Source organism: Orbicella franksi, chromosome 7 (assembly GCF_964199315.1).
Source record: "Orbicella franksi chromosome 7, jaOrbFran1.1, whole genome shotgun sequence".
In the NCBI taxonomy this organism is placed as follows: Eukaryota; Metazoa; Cnidaria; class Anthozoa; order Scleractinia; family Merulinidae; genus Orbicella; species Orbicella franksi.
Genome location: NC_138151.1, coordinates 21,361,378 through 21,386,324, shown reverse-complemented (window position 1 = coordinate 21,386,324; position 24,947 = coordinate 21,361,378). Strand labels below are relative to the sequence as shown.

Below are 24,947 nucleotides of genomic sequence, written 5' to 3'. Positions count from 1 at the left end.
AATTTTTACAGAACCTTTCTTTTCTCTTACCACGAATATTTGCCCGCCTTATACGATAACTATAGCTTCATCCGCGTGGCGAACTTTCACTTCTTCACTCATTGATGTATTTTCATTCGTTCTTCGCTGTTTTCGCTTTTTCGAACTGGTCCATGGTTTAAATGTGGTCTATGTTTACTTATAACTTAATAGAGACACGCCTAATACCAAAAATGCTGGGTAGTCAGAACAACAATGCTGATCAACTGAGTAGTCAATTCGTGACATCCATATAGGTAATTCCCGCGAAAATCGTCTCGGTTGATAGCATACGCGCCATAGGGCTGTCAATCAAGAGGTAAACTTTTACTTCCGGTGAAAACGTAAAACCGCCATTTCTCCGCCAATATTTAGCCTTTTTCAATTTTTTTTTCAGAAATTAGAGATTATTCTTCGACCACTATTTTGACCCAAAAATCCAAATTTGAAGAAAATTGCCGACCCGAAGGTATACTGTAACCTCAAACACTCAGCAATATCTTCAAAACCTGAACAACATTCCTCAAACAAACACTGTTGATATCATACTAGGAGACTTCAACATCAATTACTTTAATGAATTTCTTATTTTACCACTAAAACAACTCATGAATTCCTTCGAATATATTCAAATTGTAAGCAAACCTACATTTATATCAGCTGGAAGTCTATTGGATCAAGTTTATGTCAAACCATCTCTCTACGATAAAATTCAAAATGAAGTAGTCAGTGTCTGTTATTCTGACCATGATTGTATTAAAACTATCATTAACCAGTGATTAAAGATTATACTACTACGCGCAGAAAGCAACAGACAGTGCTAATCTCTCTAATTTTAATATAGAGTCGTTTCCATTAACCCGTGAATCAAGCTGTACTAGATTAAATTACTCAGATAGACACTATAGACAACAGACGAACTAAAGAATATTCAAGTGTAATACGCTAGTTTATTTGACGGGTTAATAAAAACCACTCGTTAGCTCCTCGTTAGTAATCGATCGATCAATCAATACTCAACTTAGTTTTGTGTATCCATACTTGTTTATTGATAGTTTCAGTGCACACCACTGAAGGCTCTAACTTCTCCTTTTCTCTCCACAGTAGATCATAACACTACTTTGCCTCCGTTTCCACAGCGACCTAACTTCAATATTTGATTGTTTAATCTAATCTGCCTTGTAAAATTATAGACCAATCAGAATTTTCAGAAGCATGTACCTGTTTTCTGAGAGGTACGCAAAAATGAAACACCTGTAGGCACAGTACAAATTCTTTTTATCGAGAGTTCAGATTTACGTAGTAACGATGCCGAATCCTTCAGCGTCAAAATCTGCTCGTGCAGCGCGAAGACCTGCTCCTACATGGCCAAAATCCTCGTCAACAGCACCATCGGCTGGACCTGCTACTTCGACAAGGCCAACTTCATCGTCGCCAAACTCTTCTCAGCCAGCATCGCCGAAGCCTATTCCAGAATCGCCGCAGTCTTCTCCAACGTCGTTTCAATCTCCAACCACTTCCAAAAGGCTTCTATTCAAAAAGAAAAATGATGCTCCAGATCATGGCTTCAATGCTAAAGTTTTAACCTTGGAGGAAACACTGATAGGGTACGTTCATAACCTATCACCGCCAAGACGAAATAGAGGGAACACTATGAACTACTGCACATTTGTTCTACAGACTTCAGCCCAAGAGACTCTGGAAGCGCTACTCTATTCCACACACAAAAGACCACTACTACTAGAGAGTCAGAATAACCACACACCCGTGAAACTGAAGCACTTCACCTACACTGAAGACGGAGGTAAAATCATCGTGAACGATATGACAAACATTGCCATCCCTCAACAATGCGAGTACTCGTTTCAGTACGACGAGACCACTCTGCTTCAAGGTGAACCAATCACCATCTTAGACATCCTAAACACACGTAAAGAATGGGATGTTGTTACTATACGTGGAAAGATATTGAATGTGAAAGACCAACGTTCTGTGGGAAGTCCTCGCAAGCGACTTAACTTGAGGGAGGCAGTACTTGGCGACGTTACTGCTACCATTCCTATAGACCTGTGGGAGTCCCACATCGACAAAGTACACCACGGTAAGTTACTAAAAGTTTATATTTACTTCCCAAATCCCATAGGTAATTTTTTTTAATTCGAAGAATTTGTTGTGTGCCACAGTATCTAACTAAATTCGCCGGTCAAATACGTGTTTGGTGTACAGAACCAAAACAACGCATAGCGTGGACATTTGACAAGTAATACGTTCACCTCCAATTTCCGTTCGAGTCTCTGTTCCTTTACAAAAAAGTCACACCCGCACGCTTTCACGTAAAATTTTTATCGTGAAAAGCGCACAACATGCACTGACCGGTTAAAATAGGGTGAACTTTCGATTTGTTTCCCGCACTTTTGTTCATTTCGTAACTTGTGTTATCCAATGTTTGTCTTCGAACAACAGTAGTACCGAGAGGAAACTCCCTTGAGCAACTCTCCTCGGATCTAAAGCAATTTTAGGTCTCATTCCTTGACTTCATCTAGATCAACGCCTCCAGAACAAATTTTTCTTCTTTTTACAGGTCTAGTGTATACACTTACCAATTTACAAGTAAGATTATGGTCAGGAAAAAAGAAACTATCCTCGACAATCCGTACCGTTGTTCAACCATTTCATGATCCTGCATTATCTCAAATTCCCATTGACAGCACAGATAAAGAAACAGAGGAAACCTTGCAGGTCAGTGATGTCTATTCAGTGCAGAAGATTGAGAAGTATTTTAAGTGCAAACACTGCAACAAGAAAATCCTCCAGGGCACTTAAACAGATGTCATCCAATGTGAACGTTACGGCTTCATCATGAGAGCATCCACATGTGAGAAGAATGTCACTGCAAAGATTGTTGTACATCTTAGCTTGATGAGCAACAGCTGTCTTTGAAGATAGATGACGGGGTACTTACGAAGGTGTTTGGAGATGTAATATCTATTGATGACAAAACCTTGGCACAGAAATTACTCTCTCTTGAGGAATTTGCTGTCACATACAACACTGACACATTACTTGTTTCAGATATTAACATGTAAGATTTTGATACGTTGTATTCACGAAATAGATGTTTGGAGATGTAATATCTGTTGATGTCAGAACCTTGGCACAGAAATTACTCTTTCTTGAGGACTTTGCCGTCACATATAACACTGACACTTCACTTGTTTCAGATTTTTGATACGTTATATTTCCGAATTAGATGTTTGGAGATGTAATATCTATTGTCACAGAAATTACTCCTCGAGAACTTTGCTGTTACATATACTACTGACACTTAACTTGTTTCAGATATTAACATATAAGATATTGATGCGTTGTATTCACGAATTAGATGTTTAAACATGTAATATCTATTACGAGTTTCGATATGTTGTGTTTACAAAGATGTTTGAAGGTGAATTACAAGAGTTTCAAATTAAAAAGTGTAAACTTATGACTTGTTTTTCAAATTTCATTAGCAACATCCGTTACTACAAGAAATAGAATTACATGCTACTGCCCATATAACAATCTGATAGGCGGGCTATGGTGTTTTCATCAGTATGGAGTACTTGCTCACGGAAAAATAATTGAAAAGTCATTTGTAAAAGTAATTCAAAAATATCCATCTCAACATTCAAAGGTTCTTTGTTGTGAAACTGATTTATTGTCGGGATTATATGTTTTAGATGGTAGGATACAGGCAGTAGCAATATCACAATCCAAGGGTTTGCTTCAACAGTAGATTCAAACAAATAGGCACCTTTCAACATACATTTTTTTGGCGAATTTTTTCTGTGCGCGCGGAATGCAAACGGTACAAGCCAAACTTCACCCCTCGCGCTCACCTCGCTCGCTTGGGAAGGACGAAGGCAGACTGGATCGTTTATAATTTGATATAAAGACCTGGACTCATTTCACGCCCTAAAGGCCTGTAAACGACCAATGACCTATTAATCGATTCAAAAGTAGAATACCTAGCCTGCGTAGAAAGCGTTTCTGTGGGGTTCGGGAGTAAAGACTTAAGCGCGAAAAATGGAGCAAATAAAAGAGGGGGAGAGGGAGGGGAAGGAAGGAATTCCCCTTTCCCAACCCCCTCTTTCTTTTTTTGGCTCTCGCCCCATTTCCCACGCAGACAAAATACCGAAAATCCCGTTCCTCGGTCTTTCTTTGCTTCCAAACCCCACGGAAATGCTTGCTACGCAGGCTATAGAATACCTTGCACATGGCAAACTTGCAATACCCTTCTGCAAGCACATTAGGACCATTTATACGCGGAAAAATAATCCGCGGCTTACACAAGATGCGAACTTACCATATAAACGATACATTTTAACCAGTTAACGTCCTACACAAGCCACAGATAACTTAAGCCACAGTTTGTGTAAGACTACGGTTTTGAGCTCGCCTTAAATAAGCTTCGGTTTATATAAGCCGCGAAACCGTCGCAGCTTGTTTGCGTCTTATGTAAGACGGGAATTCACACTACATTGCGTAAGCGCACGCTTTTCCCGCGCGACAGCTCGCGCAGTATTCCGCGATTGCTGTGACAACCAACAAATAAGCCGTTAACCATTTTTATTGTATCGCCAGCTCCTTGAGCGGGCAAGATGAACCAAATCCCGCGCTGTGATTGGCTACCCGAGCGGGCAAGATGGAGCTATCTTGCCCGCTTGGGACCACCCGCCTTGTCCCGCAAGAAAAATTTCCTCAAAAGCCATATAATAAATCTTTTATTGACCAAACTTGTTCGGTCAAGATGGTTCAATATTGGCCTCGTTCCTTTCTTTTTGCGTGTTTATGGACCTCGACTCCGTCTCGGTCCATAAACTCGCAAAAAAAGAACTTGGCCAATATCCCGCCATCTTGACCTCACACTTGGTCAATAACCCATATATATAAGCACTTATTAAAGTTCCACTTTGCATCTTATGTAAGCCGCGCCTTATTTTCTCCTATCAATGGCCCTATTGATCCAATTGAATTTCGTATGACTTCCAATGCAAAACATTTAGCTCAATTCCAATATAGCGCTTCTCAGTATAACGACTACCTGGGTACACGCAGTAATGCGTCTAGTTTCAAGAAAAATCATCATACATGTAGCATCCAGCGTGGAAAGCTCCGCTATAAGCAGACAAATGTGTCCGCAATTGTTCTGGCAGAAATGAAAAACTGTGACATAACGGTAGTCAACACACTATTATTAGGAAGCAAGTTTTGATTGGTTCACTAAAAAATAAACCAGCTTTGGATCGGAGTTATACGCTTCGGGGTTATATACTTCTAGTACCCTATGTTAATTATATGTACCTCACATTCTATGCACACGTAATATCATGCAATACATGTTGGGAGTATGAATTACTTGCACTTGCAGGTTATAGTAAGCTACACCATAAAAAATGTACTGACTTGTACTTACTTAAAACAGGAAACTGCAAATTCCCAAAAACAGCAGCTTACCGCTTGAACACTATCAGAGCCAAGTTTGAAGCTACTATCAGTACAATCTTTTAGTTTTAATTAGTAAATTGAAAATAGAAAACAGAGTTTGGGGGAGAAATTGGTAAGGAGATTATTTACCTTTAATTTTGTCCACTTACCCACAACAAGCAACTGAACAGTATCATAAACAGGTTGTTCAGCAAGACTTTCAGGTAGAAGTTGGCAAATATAGAACCTTTCATCTGCTTTCCGGATTGAGTTCAGTGTGAAAGTGGCCTGTCCAGGGCTGATTCCATCCCAGTCTCCACTCACACGCCCAATGTATGGAGGATTCTGTACAGTAGTGATTGTTTGGAGCTTGTCTATGGAAACCAGAACATCTTTAATGTTAACAGAACCATCGCGTTTTGTTCCCCACTGAACTCTGTCTATTTTTCCTCCATGAAAGGCCCAAGTGAAGTTAACAGATGATCCAAGAACTCCAGTCACCTTGTTTCCATTTAAGGGCGAGGTGAACGATATTCCAGAGACTGCAAAAAGCAAAATTGTCAGTGTCTCTCACAAAGTATTAAAAACCCTGAAAAATAAAATTGAACTAACTATTTAAGTTCCTTTATGACCGAACACATGGATTTTGTAAAGGTCTTGCAACGTCTTTTTAATTTATGTATATATCCATAATCCTTGGGAAACGATTTTTACTTCGCAACTTAAATAACTTGATTGGTAAAAAGGTGGAATCTGCATTTGAGCCTAGTGGCCCGACAGGGCGACGATCATCTCTGGTTTCCATGATATGAAGGGACTAAGAGTATTTCTACCCCTTGTGGATAGGATGATATTCCTCCTTCGCAGTGTTGCCCACAGTTTTTCATTGTCATTTATGCTCCTTTGTGGAGGGAGGCATATTTAAGTGTCTTGCTTCAGAAAAAAATTACTCAGGCCAGTGTCCCAGCTCGGCGTTCAGCGCACTTTAGACAAGCGCGCTATCTATGTCATTCCCCCTTCTCCCCTCCCCGTCACCCTAACTGTGATGTCAGTAGTGGACAGCACCTAAACAGAGCGAACTGACGGCATACGGCTAGAAATGTTACATTTCATCTTATTCCTCCTTAAACTAAGCAGGCACAGAAATGCAGCCGTTCCTCTCTTGCTAGGGGACACTCAGTTATTCATATACACAGCGAGCTAGACACACTGCTGACGGCATGCAGGTATATTTTGCAGGTTGCAGGTTGCAGGTTGAAATTTAATTACAACTGGAAAACTGCTGGCACTAAAAATAATTAATAACATCTATACTCGTCAGGGGTTCTTACATAAAGTAGTTCGCGTCTTTCGCATAGTGAAAACACGGTTATCAATCGACACGCTGAGAGCAGAGAAATCTCTTCAAAGCCATCTGGGTGGCGCTCCACAGATGTTTCCATCGATTCCAGTTTTGGCTCGGGTCTTCCCTCAACAACAGAAGATTGCCATCACAAATGAAGCAAATAAATAAGGAAATGAAATAGTATAAGATTTTAACCGACGGATTATACTGGCACAAGCTGAGTGTGCTTTTATTTTGGTATTCACAGGGAAGAAACCAAATTCAGCAGATATTTCAGATGATATTTCAAATGTCTCTTCAAAAACAATAATTCATTGCAGGCTTAAAATCATAGGAATATACTCTCCTCCCATCGCTTCGGTCGGTTTGGCACTTAGGGGGAAGCCACCTTTCTGAGCGATTGTAAACAACATCATGTAACAATCACGGTAAGTCTACCACCTGTACGTTTCTTTTTAAGTGCCAGCGGTTTTCCAGTTATGATTAAATTTCACCTGCAACCTGCAACCTGCAAAATATACGCAACATGCACGAAACGCGGAAGAAAGAGGCATCAAGCAGAAAGCTTGCCAGAGCCTGAACTGCAAAATACCGCTTACAAACCCTACAATTAAACAACTTATTAAGATAAGTAAATACTGGTGAACAATCATAAAAGATGACCGTGACGATAAATAAAAAGTCGATCCGTGAGGTTAAAGGTCCCTGCATGAAGTAAGCATTGTAACGGGCATGCAAAGGAACGTAATAACGGCCAAGATTAAGAAATCCCTGTGGTACACTCTCACCAAATATCCAAGGAGTACCCCACCCCCGGGAAAACGGCTCTCGTCTCCAAAGCTCGATATCAGTTTCTTACAGTCATCGTTGCGTATCCAATTTTGTTGCATTCTCCAAAACAATCTCACATAACTTCGGCTAATGACAGATAATGATGATTTCGCGGTAGATAAAAAAAAGTAAAGGTTTGTTTTATCCACAAGTCTTACCCTTTTAATGAATTACATCAACATTTCACAGAATAACACGGGACACTTTGGTTAAACGTATTATGAATTCAAACAAACTTAAACGGCTAAGGTTCAGGTCAAACGTCAAACTTCACATGAGACGAACTAAGCTGATCGACTAAACTGCGCGAATTAACGTCATGCTAAGTTCGACGTTTGGTCGATCTAAATTCGAAATAGGATCGACCCGAGCTTTATACGTTTGGATGGACTCAAATTGCAATTTACAGTAGTTCGTCTCATGTGGAAGTTCGACTTTTGACCTGGGCCCAAACTGTCTTTACTGTGAATATGGGCTTCAGACAACCATCTGACAACATGTATTCTTTGTATGATTCTATGCTTATATTAAACTTATTTCTCATCAGACTTTAACTTCTAGTTTAACGAATGTAATTTGTCCATATTTGTCACCAACATCATTCTATTTTCATTTCATACAGCAAATGAACAGATGTCGAATAGATACTGAATCACTGAAGCGTACCTGCATGCGGAAGTCTCGGAAATAGGATAAAATAAAAGACGTAGCTTGACGAAAGAACGTTTACCGCGATCATCATCCCACAGAAAACTTTCAAGTCTCTAAACGGTGGTGCCGCAGTCACTGAAGGAACGAAAAAAACACTTGTTTGTCGCCGCTGGATAACAAGTCTCAGTTGTCAAAAGTCGCCATGTTTAATCAGCCTGATCACATCACGCATCATGATGAGATTCGTGCGATTCTGAAATTCGCAGCAGGGTATGGGTTGCAATTTCCGGTGGGTTGTGTTACGAGATCGAAAATTCTGTCATCGCTGTGTAGTTTGCGGTAATCGACCTGTCACGCATCTCACCGCAAGAGTAAAAGAAGAAGACCAGACAAGAAATAGTCATACATTGCGAATGGCTAATTATTATGACAGCGATAATAACATTTAAGATTGAGCGCCGGAGAGAATGGTCGTATGTGAACTATTATCCGTATTCACGAGTGTTCGGATACTACGCAAACCGGACGCAATTTCGAGTGAATTGTCTTACAGACCGAATCCTATAACTACCGTAGCACGAACAGTTTATCCATGGTATTGTTGAAGTTTGCACCGACCTTACCAAATCGGTCACATTTGGCGCCAAGGTCGATGGACCTCGATGGTTTGGCTCGGAAAGGAAAAGGTATACGGTCGGTTTCCACTAGTTCTGGCATTCTTGCTAACCCAATTCGACGATTAAAATCTACAAGGCGATGAATGATCGTTTCAGTGGAGTTCAAAACAATCAAACTTTGATAAATTCCCTTCCAATCGATGAAATGGCGGGAACTGGTGAGATTTCCGCCTACTTGCTCGAGACGCCGCCACCTTCACCAGAAAATATAAAGCGTGTTCAAGCCCTGCAATGTCGAAGCAAGTCTGGTTAAACAACCGTTGGAAGCCTTGAAAGAGTTCGAAAAATGCTAAATGGTCCTAGGATCGATCCTCGGCTAAAAATGAAGTGAGTGTAAGTCCTCATTGCATCACAGCGAGTAAGTCTATTGTTGTCATTGACACTAAAACACAAGTGTCACAGTGAGTGTAGTTTCAAACACCACGTAATGGCTAAATTAAGCATTTTTTTTGCCCTACCTATTCAAGGTGACACATATATTGAATTTTGACCACTAGATACACTTAAAAATATTTTAAATGTTCATTTTATTACTAATTGATTACTAATTGATTATTAGAATATTACTAAACTTGAGAATTTAATTTTGATTTGGCACCAAATATTGTTAAGCCTCATCCCTGAAGCAAGAGAGCAGCTTAGCCTCTCTAGGTTGTGGTTCTGTGAGAATTTATTCTCCGGGTGTTTCATATGGAACTAACCGTCAAGCTTATTTAAATATACTTTCATGTATAATTTTGAGGATTTAAATTTTAATTGTGTTGACACCTAAATGATATTGTTTTGGCTTAATCCCTGAAGCAGCAGAGCAGCTTAGCCTCTTTAGGCTGTGGTTCTGTGAGAATTCATTCTCCGGGTGTTTCATTGGGAAGAAAAAGTCAGGCTTACTGAAATTAAACATTAATACATAATTTTTGATCAATGATTTAAATCTTAATTGTTTCGATACCAAAACAATATTGTTTAGCTTAATCCCTGAAGCAGCAGAGCAGCTTAGCCTCTTTAGGCTGTGGTTCTGTGAGAATTTATTCTCCGGGTGTTTCATTGGGAACTAAGAGTCAAGCTCATTTAAATATACTTTCATGCATAAAGTTGAGGATTTAAATCTTACAGTAATTGTATTGACACCGAAATGATATTGTTTGGCTCAATCCCTGAAGCAGCAGAGCAGCTTAGCCTCTTTAGGCTGTGGTTCTGTGAGAATTTATTCTCCGGGTGTTTCATTGGGAACTAAGAGTCAAGCTCATTTAAATATACTTTCATGCATAAAGTTGAAGATTTAAATCTTACAGTAATTGTATTGACACCCAAATGATATTGTTTGGCTCAATCCCTGAAGCAGCGGAGCAGCTTAGCCTCTTCAGGCTGTGGTTCTGTGAGAATTCATTTTCCGGGTGTTTCTTTGGGAACTAACGGTCAAGCTTATTAAATTATACTTTCATGCATAATTTTGAGGATTTAAATCTTAATAGTTTGCCTGGAATAATGAAATACAGTTGTCATTATTAAATGTGATTTATCTGAGCTGAGCAGAAGAAAAATCCAGGGAACTGAGAGATTAGTGTACCATTAGTCCCTTTAATATCGTTTATGCTGTCTGACGATGTACTTTTCCAACATAGAGTCCCACAGTTAGTATCCATAAGTGAAAGTGTCCAACACGGGACACCATAATTTATTAGTTCGCAACACTCCCAAGTTTCTTTACCTTGCCCTTCTCACCAATTATTGTTTCAGAGAGTGAAGAGAGGCTTGCTTTGTAGTTTTCTTTTTCTTTGTAGCTTCCAGGGCAGCACGACCTCACAGTTGAGGAGATGACCCTTTTCTCGTTCGAGTGCAAGCGACTTAAAGGGGATACGAGGCTTCACAGTTTCTCTTTTTTCTTATATCATCACACGCAAGTCGCGCTTTTTGCTCACCTCGCGCTTGACCATGTTGACTGTCTCTTTGCCAGGATAATTTAAAAGTTCTACATTTCTCGGCTCTGGTAATTAGAACGTGATGGTGTCAACTCATTGAGCGGCAATTTTCTAAAAATTTGCGGCACAATTTAAGTACTTAAAAGTATTTACCGGGAGCATTGGGATTGTGCGTAAAGCCGATTCCCTCCGCTATTTCTGTCAGCCGTTCCAAATACTGCAGATCACGCTCTTTTAGAAGGCGAGGATGAACTTTCGGAGCTGTTTTATTTGGTAACGAAAACTCAGTTCTGCTTGGTGTATCATTTGCAGGTTGCTTTCTGTCGAAATGTTTCTCTAATGACTTCCTTATTTTAGATTCCTTTTAACAAAGGGGACATGTCACGTAGATCTAATAACAAGTAGAGCCAAACTTATGATTTCGTCACTTCTCCAAACGAAAATCTCTTGCTGTCGAAACTAAGAAACTCCGTACAAATCTTCGCACCAGAGATCTTAACTGGTAAAAGGGGACTGAGCCGTAGGAGCAGTATTTACCGCTTTAGAAAGGTTTGTTATGTCCATTAAGTGATCAGTCTATCCAGAGTTCCGGCCAGATTTAAAGGCTATTGTTTAAATTTGTGAATAGAATAATAGTACGCCGTTATACATAGTAAAAATACCTGTTGAAATTCTTGTTCTTACTTTATTTCGAGCGGTTCGTGTGCCATATTTTGCGAGTTGTTTTGAATGGAAAGAAGCGATTGCAAAAAAACTTACTCCTGACCAATCAAACATTAATTGAACACCGAATTTAATTCCGGTGATGCCCAAGGACACCGTGTTGTTTTGTTTACAGCGAAGAAGCGTCTTCTATTAACAAATACATTTACCGGCATCTGAAGCGGCAGGTTTTTCAATTTATCCGCTGAATAATCTCAGTGTTTTGTCTTTGCAGATAAATAAGAAAAATGAAAATGTCTGTTTGTGCCCTTGTTTCTGTGCCTGTATTCATTCGATCAACTTGACGGGTTCGTGTTTCTGTTGTCAGATCGCGGTCTGATTAAATTGATTTCTTAAAACGTCTCTTGCGAAGAGGCGTCAAGGAATTTCATTCCCACTGTTGAGCTACGTGTCGAATAAACTAGGACCCCTGCCGATGTTCTACGGTTCAACCGTAGAACATCGGCAGGGGTCCATGATTTCAGATCCTCATGAATCTCGTAGTGCGCTATTCCAAAAATTGAGTCACACAACACACATGAGAGAGAGTACATGTTGGAGTAAGCCTGTTTTCCCTATGAGCATCGTGACATTATTTTGGGCCATTTATGCATTTATGCCAAAAATGGTAAATGAAAAATCGTAGAGAGCATTTCGATTTCTTATGCAAACAAAATGTTATGTCGACTGGAAAATCAATTGAGCGGAATAAGAGCAATGGTTTGACACAATAGGAGATAGACTTGCTCACATGATGTCAAAAGATGGTTTACTGTTATTATTTACAAAATAGACCTGGCGAGACAATCTGAGATCGTGCAGAGTGCAATGTACAACTCTGAAACAGTCCTCACCCCTGCTGTTTCCTCCCGGCTTGTATTCAATTTTATTAACTTTGAAAGTCAGCTTAGGCTTTTCCCTAGCCCTTGTGGAATAATAGCGGAGCTCCAGCGGCCCGAAAGGTCGCTAAGTGGAGAGCCATAACTACAGGAAGAGAATCACATGTATGGATAGAAATAGAAAACCAAGCAACTCTTTTTTCATAGTCAACATGGCTAGCGGCGTGGATCGCGGGCATGCGCACCTAACGACAACGACGTCGCGCAACATGGCGGCCATACTCCAGCTAATACGTCGATTGAGGCATGCAGCCTTGGTTTACAGCGTACATAGTTTATACTGGACATCCATGATTAGGTCAATTAACACCTGTCAAAACAAGGTATCCACTAACAAGTATCACGTGGTGACCATATCGTGGGCTCAGGCTTAGAGTTTATCGAGGTAACGTTTTTTAAGTTTACTGCTGGCCAAGTAAGGGTTTTTCGATTGTATCTCGGGCACATGTCATGTTAACTTGTCGTAATCTGGGGCGTGTTTTCGGGCCCGATAGCTTCTTCTTCTCCTTCGCAGCTAACAAAAATAAAGACAATGCTAAAGTTGCTTTGGTCTCTTCTAATAGTTAACTTGAGAATTTCGGGTTTAATTTGACGAGGAACAGCATATTATGTTCAAAATAAGACAACTATTATCCTACCTGGTGACACTCGACGAACTACGAGCGAGTTGTCATGCCGGACGCCGGCGACCCATTTTTCAATTAGAAGCTTGCGTTCTTGATGACGGTAGAAGTTATGACGCAGGGACGTAGCCAGCCTTTTTGCATAGAGGGGTTCCTAATGTATCTTGCTTGCCCGATTGACAATCAAGCGCCGGAGGCACTCTTTACACTTGGGGTCCGGGGGCATGCTCCCCCGGAAAATGTTTGAAATTTGAATCTTCAGAAATGGCGTTTCCTTGATTCTGAGCACAAATTTCAAATAATTTTATCGCCAAACGTAGCTAGTATTTCTAAGAGGGGATTGCAAATCTCACTTCCTGAAGAGATGGACCTTAATGGAATTAAAAATGGATAATAACATAGTTAATAAAGTGTATTATCGTTTGTCTCACGATGTAGTCACTTGAGATGTAGATCGCGACGTTTCGACTGCTTACTGCTAGTCTTCTTCAGGCGATAAGGTCGACTGATTGCACGGTATCATTTATATCACAAAGGTCGGCTGTGATTGGTGCATTTCGATCCTCCTATTGTTCCATTATTCCGGCGAGTAGCTGTTCCCTCAGTGGTCCGCTGTTGTACCGTTCTCCTGTTGTTGTGTTTCTTGATCGTGGGTATCCATGCTTCAGGAATTTCAATTCCACTGTCCCTGTTGATGTTGTTAGGGTGAAGTCTTATGTGAATAGCTTCCTTGACTCTACGTGTGTACCAGTGAGGATCTCGATCAATAAACTTGACCGCATTCCAGATAGGATAGTGGCCGGTCTCGTGGGTGTGTCCAGAAACGGCGGAGGTCTGGGTTCGGGCGAGTCGTATATCCCTGTCGTGTTCTTTGATCCTCCTCTGCATAGATCTCCCTGTTTCCCCGATGTAGACTTTGCCGCACTCACAGGGAATCCTGTAGACAACACCATCTTGTTTAGCCGGGTTGACGGTGTCCTTGGGTCGCACTAAGTGTGACCGAAGTGTCGTGTCGGACTTGAAGACGGTGCGAATGCATTGTTGTTCTAGGCAGCGGCGGAGAGACTCCGAAACTCCTTGGACATAAGGTAAAACGGCGGTGGATTTAAATTCCGCGACAGGCTCTCTTCTTGGGGCTGTTCGTGCCTTTGTGATCTTCTGTACAAAAGAGGAGGGATATCCGTTAGAAACAAGTACAGATGACAGATGTTTCTTCTCTCCAGCGATTACTGATGGTTTGGTGACGAGACGTTTAGCCCGGTCGTACAGACACTTCACAATACCGCGCTTTACTGAACGAGGGTGGTGTGAATCATACGCTAGGTACTGATCAGTATGTGTTGGTTTCCTGTAGACACTGGTGGTAAGGCGGCCATCAGGTTCTCTGTAAACGGACGTGTCGAGAAAGGCGATCTTGTTGTTGTTCTCGATCTCCATGGTGAAACGGATTGATGGTTGTTGACTGTTCAGGTGTTGCAGGAAGACGTCAACTCTATCCCGATCCAGGATGGTGAAAGTATCATCTACGTAGCGTTTCCAGATCTTAGGCTTGCAAGGTGCGGACTCTATTGCTTGTTCTTCAAATATGTCCATGTAGAGATTAGCAATAACCGCGGATACAGGGCTCCCCATGGCTGTGCCGTCTCGTTGTTCGTAAATCGATCCGTTGTACTGGAAGTACGTAGATCTTAATACGAAATTCAAGAGGTCCGCGATTTGAACTGGTGTAAGTGTCGTGCGGTCAGCCAGGCCTGCGTCGTTCTCCATTTTTTGTAGCGCGGCTTGTACGGTGCCCTCGATCGGTACGTTGGTAAACAGTGACTCTACGTCGAAAGACACCATGATCTTGTGGTCCTGGATCTCTTCACTGGCGATGGTGGAGGCGAAGTCATCGCCCAAACCATCAGTAATCGCTGGAGAGAAGAAACATCTGTCATCTGTACTTGTTTCTAACGGATATCCCTCCTCTTTTGTACAGAAGATCACAAAGGCACGAACAGCCCCAAGAAGAGAGCCTGTCGCGGAATTTAAATCCACCGCCGTTTTACCTTATGTCCAAGGAGTTTGGGAGTCTCTCCGCCGCTGCCTAGAACAACAATGCATTCGCACCGTCCTCAAGTCCGACACGACACTTCGGTCACACTTAGTGCGACCCAAGGACACCGTCAACCCGGCTAAACAAGATGGTGTTGTCTACAGGATTCCCTGTGAGTGCGGCAAAGTCTACATCGGGGAAACAGGGAGATCTATGCAGGAGAGGATCAAAGAACACGACAGGGATATACGACTCGCCCGAACCCAGACCTCCGCCGTTTCTGGACACACCCACGAGACCGGCCACTATCCTATCTGGAATGCGGTCAAGTTTGTTGATCGAGATCCTCACTGGTACACGCGTAGGGTCAAGGAAGCTATTCACATAAGACTTCACCCTAACAACATCAACAGGGACAGTGGAATTGAAATTCCTGAAGCATGGATACCCACGATCAAGAAACACAACAACAGGAGAACGGTACAACAGCGGACCACTGAGGGAACAGCTACTCGCCGGAATAATGGAACAATAGGAGGATCGAAATGCACCAATCACAGCCGACCTTTGTGATATAAATGATACCGTGCAATCAGTCGACCTTATCGCCTGAAGAAGACTAGCAGTAAGCAGTCGAAACGTCGCGATCTACATCTCAAGTGACTACATCGTGAGACAAACGATAATACACTTTATTATTGCATCTACCACGATGAATAACAACAACCTTTTCCTCGACAATAACATAGTTGTTTAACATATTACATACTTCATCAAATGCTGTAGACTTGTGATTTACCGTTCACTCAGCTAGGATATCAGAAAGAAGGAGGCGCCGTGGATGCTTCCGTGCAAAAATGTCAATTGTTGCACCAATGTCAATTTGCCTACCATAATGGATGTTCATTAGCGCAAGGCCAGACGCTCGCTCACTGGTCATGGTCGCCCTCAGATAAGTTTTTAGTCGCCACAGTGTGCTGAACGATCGCTCACATTCTACGGATTCGTACGGCAACGTACATAAGATGCGCAACAACTTATGTACTTTTGGAAAGAATTTATGGTTGCATTCTTCTAATGCCTGAACTGCACTGCTAGGTAGGTCTTGATCCGCGTTTAGCCACTTGCGCCCCCAACGGAAAAGTTCCACATCAAAAACCTGGGGTGATGGTAGGTCATCTGCATAGTAATGCAAAGCGGCTTGTACAGGGTTTCCTTCTCGAGAAACTAGCAAGGCTGGAAGTAGGCACAGGAGGGAAGACATCACGGCATCATTATTGGGGTCAAATTATGTGTCTATCTCAGAAATAAGATGATCCAACAGAGGAATTGTGAGCGCTCTTTTGTAGTGATCCTTCGGTGTTCCTGCTTCGACATTGCTTCGGTGCTGTTGCCGACCAACAACGTGTGGCATAGATGGCTCGATGTTTGCTTTCCTCGCTGTGGTGGTAGCCATGCTGTACCAATCCGAGCAATATTTCTTGATGTCTCCTCCGATGTCTTGTAGCTCACCCTTTAAATCTCTGATGTGGCTGTATGCCTCATAGACATCGATGTCTCGCTTTTGCAGCTTGATACCGAGTGACTTCAGTATCGAAAGGCATTTCATCGTCGTAATCTGGGTGATGATGAATTCAAAATTGGGTACTGCATGTAACAGGCTGTTTTCCTTGCTTTTGCTGTCAGTGTCCCCGAATTGATTTGCAAACAGCCGCTCATTTGACATACCTTCTAGTGCTCTTAGTATAGATGGCAAAAGCGCAAAGAAAACTTCATGTGCCTCATGCCTTTCAACCCACCGTGTTCGACACAAGCTGAGCAACGTTGTTTTGCTGGCCTCGAGGGTTTCTTTCTCAATTATGGCAAGCAAACACTTGTTACGCTTTGCGATCGGTGAATACCGACCTAGAAAAATTGCAAACTTCATTGAATGTTCCAAGCATGTTTCTGATAAGGGGTTGATCACAGGAGTGAACGATTGTGAGGTTTAGACAGTGAGCTTTGCAGTGTGTGTACACAGCCTTTGGAATTTTTTCTAGTATCAGTGCTTGTGTACCGTACCCAGAGGATGACATATCAGACGCTCCAGCGTACCCTCGTCCTCGACAGTTTTTTTATGTCTAAGTCCCACTGTGATAGGGTATCCAGTATCGAGCTTGCGATCGCCTTCCCGGTTATCCTCTGCAGACTGTTGAATCCTAAAAATTCCTTGTGAATATATCCATCACTGTCAACAAAACTTAGGACAAGTGATAGCCAATTTATGCACCCGTATAATATTGTAACCTGCGATAGAGCATGTGGTGCCTTTTTAAATTGATTTTCTTTTGTTTTTCAAAAACGAAAATCTCGTCTCGCGGAATTTCGAAAGGGGGGTTCTGATACTTTTTTCCTCTTGAAATAATTTCCATTCTCATAACCCAAAGGGGGGTTCTAGAACCCCTGGAGCCCTCCCCTGGCTACGCCCCTGTGACGCTACTGGGGCAAAGGACGTCTGGTATGCAAACGCCTCATCAGGTTTAGATAAGCGACAGTGCACCGTAGAGCTCACAATTTTCGCCTATGGAGTTCCTCGAGTGAGGCCTACGATCATCTTTCGTGGCAAAGGGAAGAGGATTTCAGCAAATGAAAAGAGTAGCTGGGATCGTAGAGTAAATGTGATGTTCCAGCCCAAGGCGTAGTGTGATAAAAGTGTTATGAAAGTTTGGGTGGAACACAAGTCCCCCGCGAGCTGGTTCATCTGGCAAGATTTTATTGCGATGTCCTAAGCAGACAAATGAAGTGAAAAAGCTCCTGCAGGAAAAGAAAACGCTGCTAATAAACGTCCCTGCTGGGTGTACTAGTAGAGTACAACCATTAGATATGTCTGTCAACAAGCCCTTTGAAAATGTAGTCAAGAACCAATTTGAGAAACACCTCCAGGAAAACCTCACTATGTACGTAGAAGGCAAGATATCAGCATCAGAGCGTCGGGTACTGTTGACAACATGGGTTGGAAATGCATGGGATGAAGTTTTCTCCAACAAGAAAATGCTTCAGCGCTCATTCAAGAAGTGCGGCATTAATATTAAGGAAGATGGAAGTGAAAATGTGTTAGTCCACATCGAGGGCATCAGTGAGTATGTCATGCCGGAAGCGGATAAAGAATTCCACCTAGACACTTACACCGACGAAGGCGATGATTCGGATGAGGGAGATCTTGAAGCCACTGACGCAGAGGAAACTGATGAAGAACGATATGAGCTTTCATAGTTATCATGAACTTTGAGCCTGAACTTACCGTTTTTTGTGTATTACCGTTCTAATAAAGTTTATTGCCGTTGTGTTTGAACTTGGCATTTTCAGTGATTAATTTGTTACGAATTTCTAGCCAAAACCCTAATATTACCAGTTGCACAATCAAAAATTTTGACAGAAATTTCTCTCCAATAATAAGCCTAGCTAATTTTGAAACGCAAATTTCCTTCCTATAATAAGCCCCTCCGAATATAAGCCCCTTTCCAAAAATAAGCCCCTCAAAAAGGTCCTTTGAAAAATATAAGCCCCGGGACTTATTTTCGGAATTTTACGGTATCTTACTTACTTACTAACTCACTTACTAACGGACCCGATGACATTGCTCACCACTTAGACTTTCTGTCCTGATAAAAAAAATAAAATAAAATACAATAAAATCCACAAGGCTTGTAAGATGGCTGCGAAAAAAGCTGAAATTTCCAGTGCACAGGACGGAATAAAGAACATCATGAACCACCTGCATCAGCCAGCGCAAGGCCAGGGCGACTAAAAATATGAGACGAACGAGAACGAGAACGACAAATGATTTTAAGCATAGGCGTACGGGCACCTTGGGACTTGGGGGGCGGTGACCTTATTGCCCCCAAAAAATTACACAATTCCCGAAAGCGTGAGAGTTGTTTAAACACACTCAAATCGCAGTACGAACAAAAACGTTCACAATTCTCTCGTCTAATGATACTGTTATCATTCCAAAAATAGTTATTTTCAACCACGCATACTCTATTTACCTTGATCGACAGCCTAGTAAAATCAGAAACTTATAAAAGAAACGGTTAATTCTTCCTCTTGCGAAAAGTGCAAGAAAAATTTTTAAACGGCTCTTTGTGGAGCCATTCAAAACGACTCTTTTCAGAGCCACCACAAAAACAAATGTCTTGGTCTTCGTTTCCTTTGATTCTTTTGTCATTGTTTTGTTGATGGAAATAATATAGGGCTTTCCACAACTTTTTGGCGACTTCTGGTATTTCGAGCAACTTTTTGCATTCTGAGCAATTTCTAGTTTTCTGTCAATTCTGAGAAAACAAGCAGCCTTTCGTGCTTAAAATGGCCGTGCTTCCATATTTCACAATATTTTAGTGGACAATTTATGAATTTCCTGTGAAAAAGGAGCCGGGGCTGCTAGGTCAGCGAAGGAAGATTCACACTCGACTGACTCGAGTGTGTCAGGTGAAGAATTTTTACAAGATAAAATATTGTTACGTAGTCTTTACTCATACATTTTTTGGTTTTGCTGAGGACGAAGTTATTTAGCAACGCTGGTTCCGCCGCAAAATTGCACAAGAATGCTTAGAAATCTTACTTTTGTTGTACGATTTACATATTCTTGTACCAGACCAAATAAAGTTGGATTTTCACGATACACATTTAAACGATATGTGGCTTTTCCAAAACAGAATACCTGGATCCTTGTATCATTTGACCTTAAGTCCGTTTTGACAAGGCAAACGTCAGATAAAGTAGCCGACAAGCCTGGTCTTGACTACCTTTTAGAATGTTCTCTCCCGAGCTACTTTGCCCGAATCAACATCGTTTTGCCCGAAAAATTTCAAAACCTTCTGAAACTGGGTGGCCTCAGCACCCCCTCCCCCCAGCCCCCCGGCCCGTACGCTTATGATTTTAAGAAGTATCTCGAGTCAGGTGCAACCATCAAAGTCACCTACATTTACAGCTTCATGTGCTCCGGGCACTGTTTACAACGCCAATTTCGTTTTTGATCAGCAACAAGAATGGAGACCTCTAGTCCAGATCGCAAGGTGAGCCATCACAGCGCTTGCTTTGCTTTCTCTCCACGCATGTTCAAAAGAAGCTGGTCACATGCTCACAGATAAAATCTGATTCCGGATTTGTTTCTGTCCGGGCCGCGTTTCTCGAAAGCCCCGGAAACTTTACGAGCCCGCAAAGCCATTTATCTAAAAACAGAGTGCTGGTTTTCAGTGTCACGGCATTCAAAATAGATCAAAATAAAAATCAAAACCGTTCAATAGATAAAGTCCAAAATCTGGGAAAAGAAAGAAGATATATATGCAAAGACCCTCGCCAAGATTCAGGTCACGGCAATTTTTCTTATGCAAGATATGCGGAGAAATTTTTTACCCAAATTTATAGAGATTTGTATGGAGACGCCATGTTGGTGCCCATCTGGATGGGTACCAACATGGCGGCCGGAAACCAACAGAGTTTTGTTACAAAAGCGTAAATTTATCTCTCGAGGAACTCAAAAACATTAAAATAATAATTTTTTCTAATACATGAACTGTTCAGATAGCCAAATTTTTTTTAACCAACATGACAGCTCTCTCGGCCGTCATGTAAATGCCGCGTCACGCAAAAGCTTAGAAATTCAAGCGTACTCTATTACAAAACCAAGGGCCCATTTGGAGTGAAAATTTATATGAATATTAGTTTTCGGCGGCTCTTATACATCGTGAAAGTAACATCTCAGGAGGATCAATAGTTTTGTAATTTGAATTTTAGTGACGTCATGTGAAAACCCCCAATAGGCCGGAAACTTCTTGTATGAAGAAAGCCTCTGTTCATATTAATTAAGAATATGTGAATAAAACAGGTTTGAGATTTCGTAACGGCTTCCCGGGTGCGAAAAATTTTCGGGACCTTCGAAAAACGGGCCCCAGAGCGGGAGGTGTTCGGTCACTGATGACCAAAACCCCACGGGCTCTGGGGACGAGATTGGCCTCACTCTGAATGTCCCTGGAATGATCATTCTTACTGTTCGTTGACGTTTACTGAATACAACGTGCGTTTTGGAATGAAATTTTGCCCCCTGTGTCATTAACAAGTGATCACATGATTCCTTGTAAAATTAAGATTTGATTTGGGAGATTTCTGCAACTTCCGAAAGCACTCTTGATAATGATCTGCTATACTAATTATCACGTATCTAAACGAATACATCACGTTTTGTCCATTCGTTACCACCTGGATCAAACACCACATGCAATGCTAGGCTTTAATACATATTTTTGATTGCAATCACAAAACAAAGAGACACTACTAAAATGGTAACAAGACGGTACCACTTCCACTTAAATACTTGCGCTATTTTTCTTGGAATAATACAAACCAATACACTACTTACAATGTTTGCAAGACAACATTTATTATAATAATATGTGTAAATACATAACCGGCTGATTAAACACTCATCACGAGCCAGAGCTAACCGGAAGCTCAAATATTCGCCAGGTCTGGTTGCTGTGGTTTTGCGATAATTGCTTTCAGTGAGAGAAATTAACTGTGTGCAAAAGTAACCTGCTGTGTTCAAACTACACGTCTGTGTTTGTCCGGGTTCATACAAAGAGTGGAAACGTACTGTTTCCCCTTAGCGGCTTGTTTATTTCTTCCTTTAATTGCCTCTACGAGAGAGACCAAAAAGGTCACATTCAGCCGAAACTTTCACGAGTTAGTGGCATTGAAACTTGTCAAGTTGTAAATTTGCAACATAAGAATCATCTCAAATATTGCTGCAGACTCCGTGACACTTACTGAAGGGGCAAATTAATTCAATCGAAATCCGTCTCTGGGAGATGCAGGATATAATCTCGGTCTAGTGGTGTTGGTAACCTTCGATACTTGGCGTTGAAATGCTTTTCTTTTGTATTAATCGATATCATTGTGTATTCATTTCCAGTGGTTTTATTGTCAACACCAAAGGTCGCAACAGAATAAAGAACGCTCTTTTCCGTGACTCTTTGATAATTAAATTGCTCTTGTTTATGAAATAAACAAAAAAAAAAAAGCTTTTTGAATAGAACAAGATCGTTCCGCTTCGAAGTTTTTCATCAGATATTTACTTTCTTCCATTCTTCCATTTAGAGAAAACAAGTGTATCATGTTACATACCGCGAGAAACGCGCAGAGGTTACAAACGTTGGCGTGAAAAATGAAATGTAAAGTTGTCACGCTTGCTAGTTCAACGTATTACTGAATTTAAATGAACTAAAATCAACGTAAATCAAAGCTGTACATTGCACTCGAGCTAGCTCTGCACTATCTGAGATAATCTCACTGGTTTACTATGGAAACATGCATTGTACCTGAAAACTCTTTGTAAAGTTTAAGGTTACCGTGTACCTTCAGGGGTGTCTCCAGTCGAACGGATACCGTGTTTCGCGATTAAATCACAGATACCCTAAGCCCTATCTCCAATTTAAGCTCACTGCACATGCCCTCCTATAGATAGCTAAGTCAGAAAACAAAGGAATTTAACCGATATGAGCTTTGCGACTAACTTTTTATTGGAGAAGATATCTTTTAACATGAGCGTACAGACATGTTGAGCAAGCCTTCAGTTCCTTCAATATCATAACCAAGTTTAATGCATGTGCATGGGCCATACGAATGCAAATTAGTATTAGTGCGCAAGTGTCCCAGAAAACCACTACGTCGTATCGTTCACGGTTTATACTTTTATTTCTTGACAACGTTTCTCGATTAAGTGTATATAAAAGAGACCACAACGACTTGATTGGGATTTCGTGTGATACAACTACTTCAGCATTATTTATCCATCAAATTATGTGATGGAAAGAGCAGGAAACTGCTGTCAGCCGCCTTAAATCGTCTATTGATAAAATCAAGTACATAAAGGGACAAGGTTATGAAGCCCCGACGAAATTCTTTGTTCTATGTTTTACACAAACGCAACCGGTTTATGTCTGAGCAACTAACTAGTACAAACAAGGTTGTTTTTCCTAAAGAAACTGTTGGGTTGCGTCAGCAGACAAGTGAAAAACTTAGATCTTCATCAACTTGCATTTGATAAAGGTAAATGAACCGCCTTTGCGAGTTTGTAATAGTAGTGTTTGGAGCGTTAAACCTCTGTAAGACCAAAATGACTAAAAGTGACTTTGCTCTGACGAAGGGCTAACCCTGCAAACAAACTCCTTCACAAACTCGCGACTGCGGTTAATTTACCTTTATCAACTTTGAGTTGATAAGAAACTAGACGAAACGTTATGATTACAGAACACAGTTCAACCCCTATTAAACGGCCACCCCCGGGGAAATGGATGGTGGCCACTTAAAAGGGGTTGGCCGATAGAAAAGCCCTCATCGAGACTTTGATTACTGGCCGCCTAATGGGGGTAGCCTTTTAATACGGGGTTGGACTGTACTACAAATATACGTCATGCATGTAAGTGCAAAATAAAAGAATATGCACGGCTGTGAATCTCCAACAAAAATCGGGCCATCGTTGTTTTGTCTTTTGAAGCATTCCAGGCTTCATGACAATTTCCCTCTATTAACTATCGATAAAACGAAAATGTTTCAGTCTTTTAGTCTCTGCATTATTATAATGTATCTACCTTGGAACAAGCGCTTAAAAGAGGCAGTAAAAAAATTCTTATTCTTAGCACAACAGCAAAAATTGCAATTAAGACTAATTCCCAGTTTAAACTTTACAATCCTCTCTGAGCCGAACTGATCGGCGTGTCGGTTATCAGTTGGCCAACATGTGGGCAACATATCACTACCCACATTTACGCATTCTTCTCTGATATTTATTCTCTTTTATAATTTTTATCCTTTTAGTCTTCAAGTCAGCTTCTTTGGTTGTCGTTGCAGTCGTAAGAAATGTCGCATTTCAGACGATTATATAGAAACGGTGCACACTTAAGCTTCCAAAAAGCAACAATCTCCCGAAAGTATCAACTGCTCTAAAGTAACAATGGACAAAGACTGCTAAATACGGAAGTTATAAGCCTCGTTACTTTTGAAACCTTGCCTTACGTTAAATTATTCTGGTTACATAGCTAAGAGCTTGTTCTAGTGACTGAACTCGAAAGAGCGACATAAATGCGTAAACATGGAAAAATTACCAGCATTAAAATAAGATTGCCCCATATTCTTCCGGAGCCTGCAAATGCAGACGTATTTCCGGCTGTAATACGTCTGCGTTCGCAGGTTATTCGGCGGGGTGTCTGCTCCATTTATTTCTGTCCTTTATAGCCAAAGAGAATCTAAAACAGACCAACTGAGTACAGCAAGAATACTCCACGGGTGGGGTTTGGTAAGAAGAAAATTAATCTGTCAACTCTCCCCCTCCGCGGTAGCTCTCGTGCGCAGAGAAAGGAAAACCTTTATCTTATTGTTACAATTTTCTCATCACAAGGTTGTGATTCATTTGCTTGGTTATCTCGTTTCACTTGAGGTCAACTTTGCTGGAAGTACAAAAACTGATTGGTCATTTTTAACGATAAGAGCAATCGATGATTGCATTTTACTATTTTAATAACATACTGAACTACTAAAGAGACTAGACGTGTATCAAGTAACTGGTGTCTATAATGAACTGTCAAAACTTGGAAGGCTTACTACAGTTTTGGAGTATAAGAGCCCAATTTTTAACTCTTAAAAAAATGTAACAAGATGTTTTACCTATTTCTAATTACTTTTTGTTTAAGTCTTTTACTATTATATGTGATAGTTGAACAATTTAAATGTCAACAAATAGCCAAAA

General features: G+C 41.1%; 2 protein-coding genes across 4 annotated transcripts in view; both read right to left on the bottom strand.

Moving 5' to 3' along the window:
* The window catches only part of LOC145492262 (fibroblast growth factor receptor 1-A-like), an 82,819-nt gene extending 74,274 nt beyond the window's left edge, over nt 1–8,545 (bottom strand). For all 3 annotated transcript variants that reach the window (XM_081471648.1, XM_081471646.1, XM_081471647.1), the window contains exons 1-2: nt 8,327–8,545; nt 5,655–6,026 (exon numbers count right to left, since the gene is read on the bottom strand). In XM_081471648.1, coding sequence (XP_081327774.1) covers nt 5,655–6,026; nt 8,327–8,402 — 448 coding nt within the window. In that variant the 5' untranslated portion in view covers nt 8,403–8,545. The remainder of the gene's footprint in view (nt 1–5,654; nt 6,027–8,326) is intronic.
* Nucleotides 8,546–15,968: 7,423 nt separating this feature from the next.
* On the bottom strand, nt 15,969–16,430 carry LOC145493648 (52 kDa repressor of the inhibitor of the protein kinase-like). The gene has a single exon (XM_081473128.1). It carries the CDS (start codon nt 16,428–16,430, stop codon nt 15,969–15,971), a length of 462 nt encoding a protein of 153 aa, XP_081329254.1.
* Nucleotides 16,431–24,947: the final 8,517 nt, after the last annotated feature.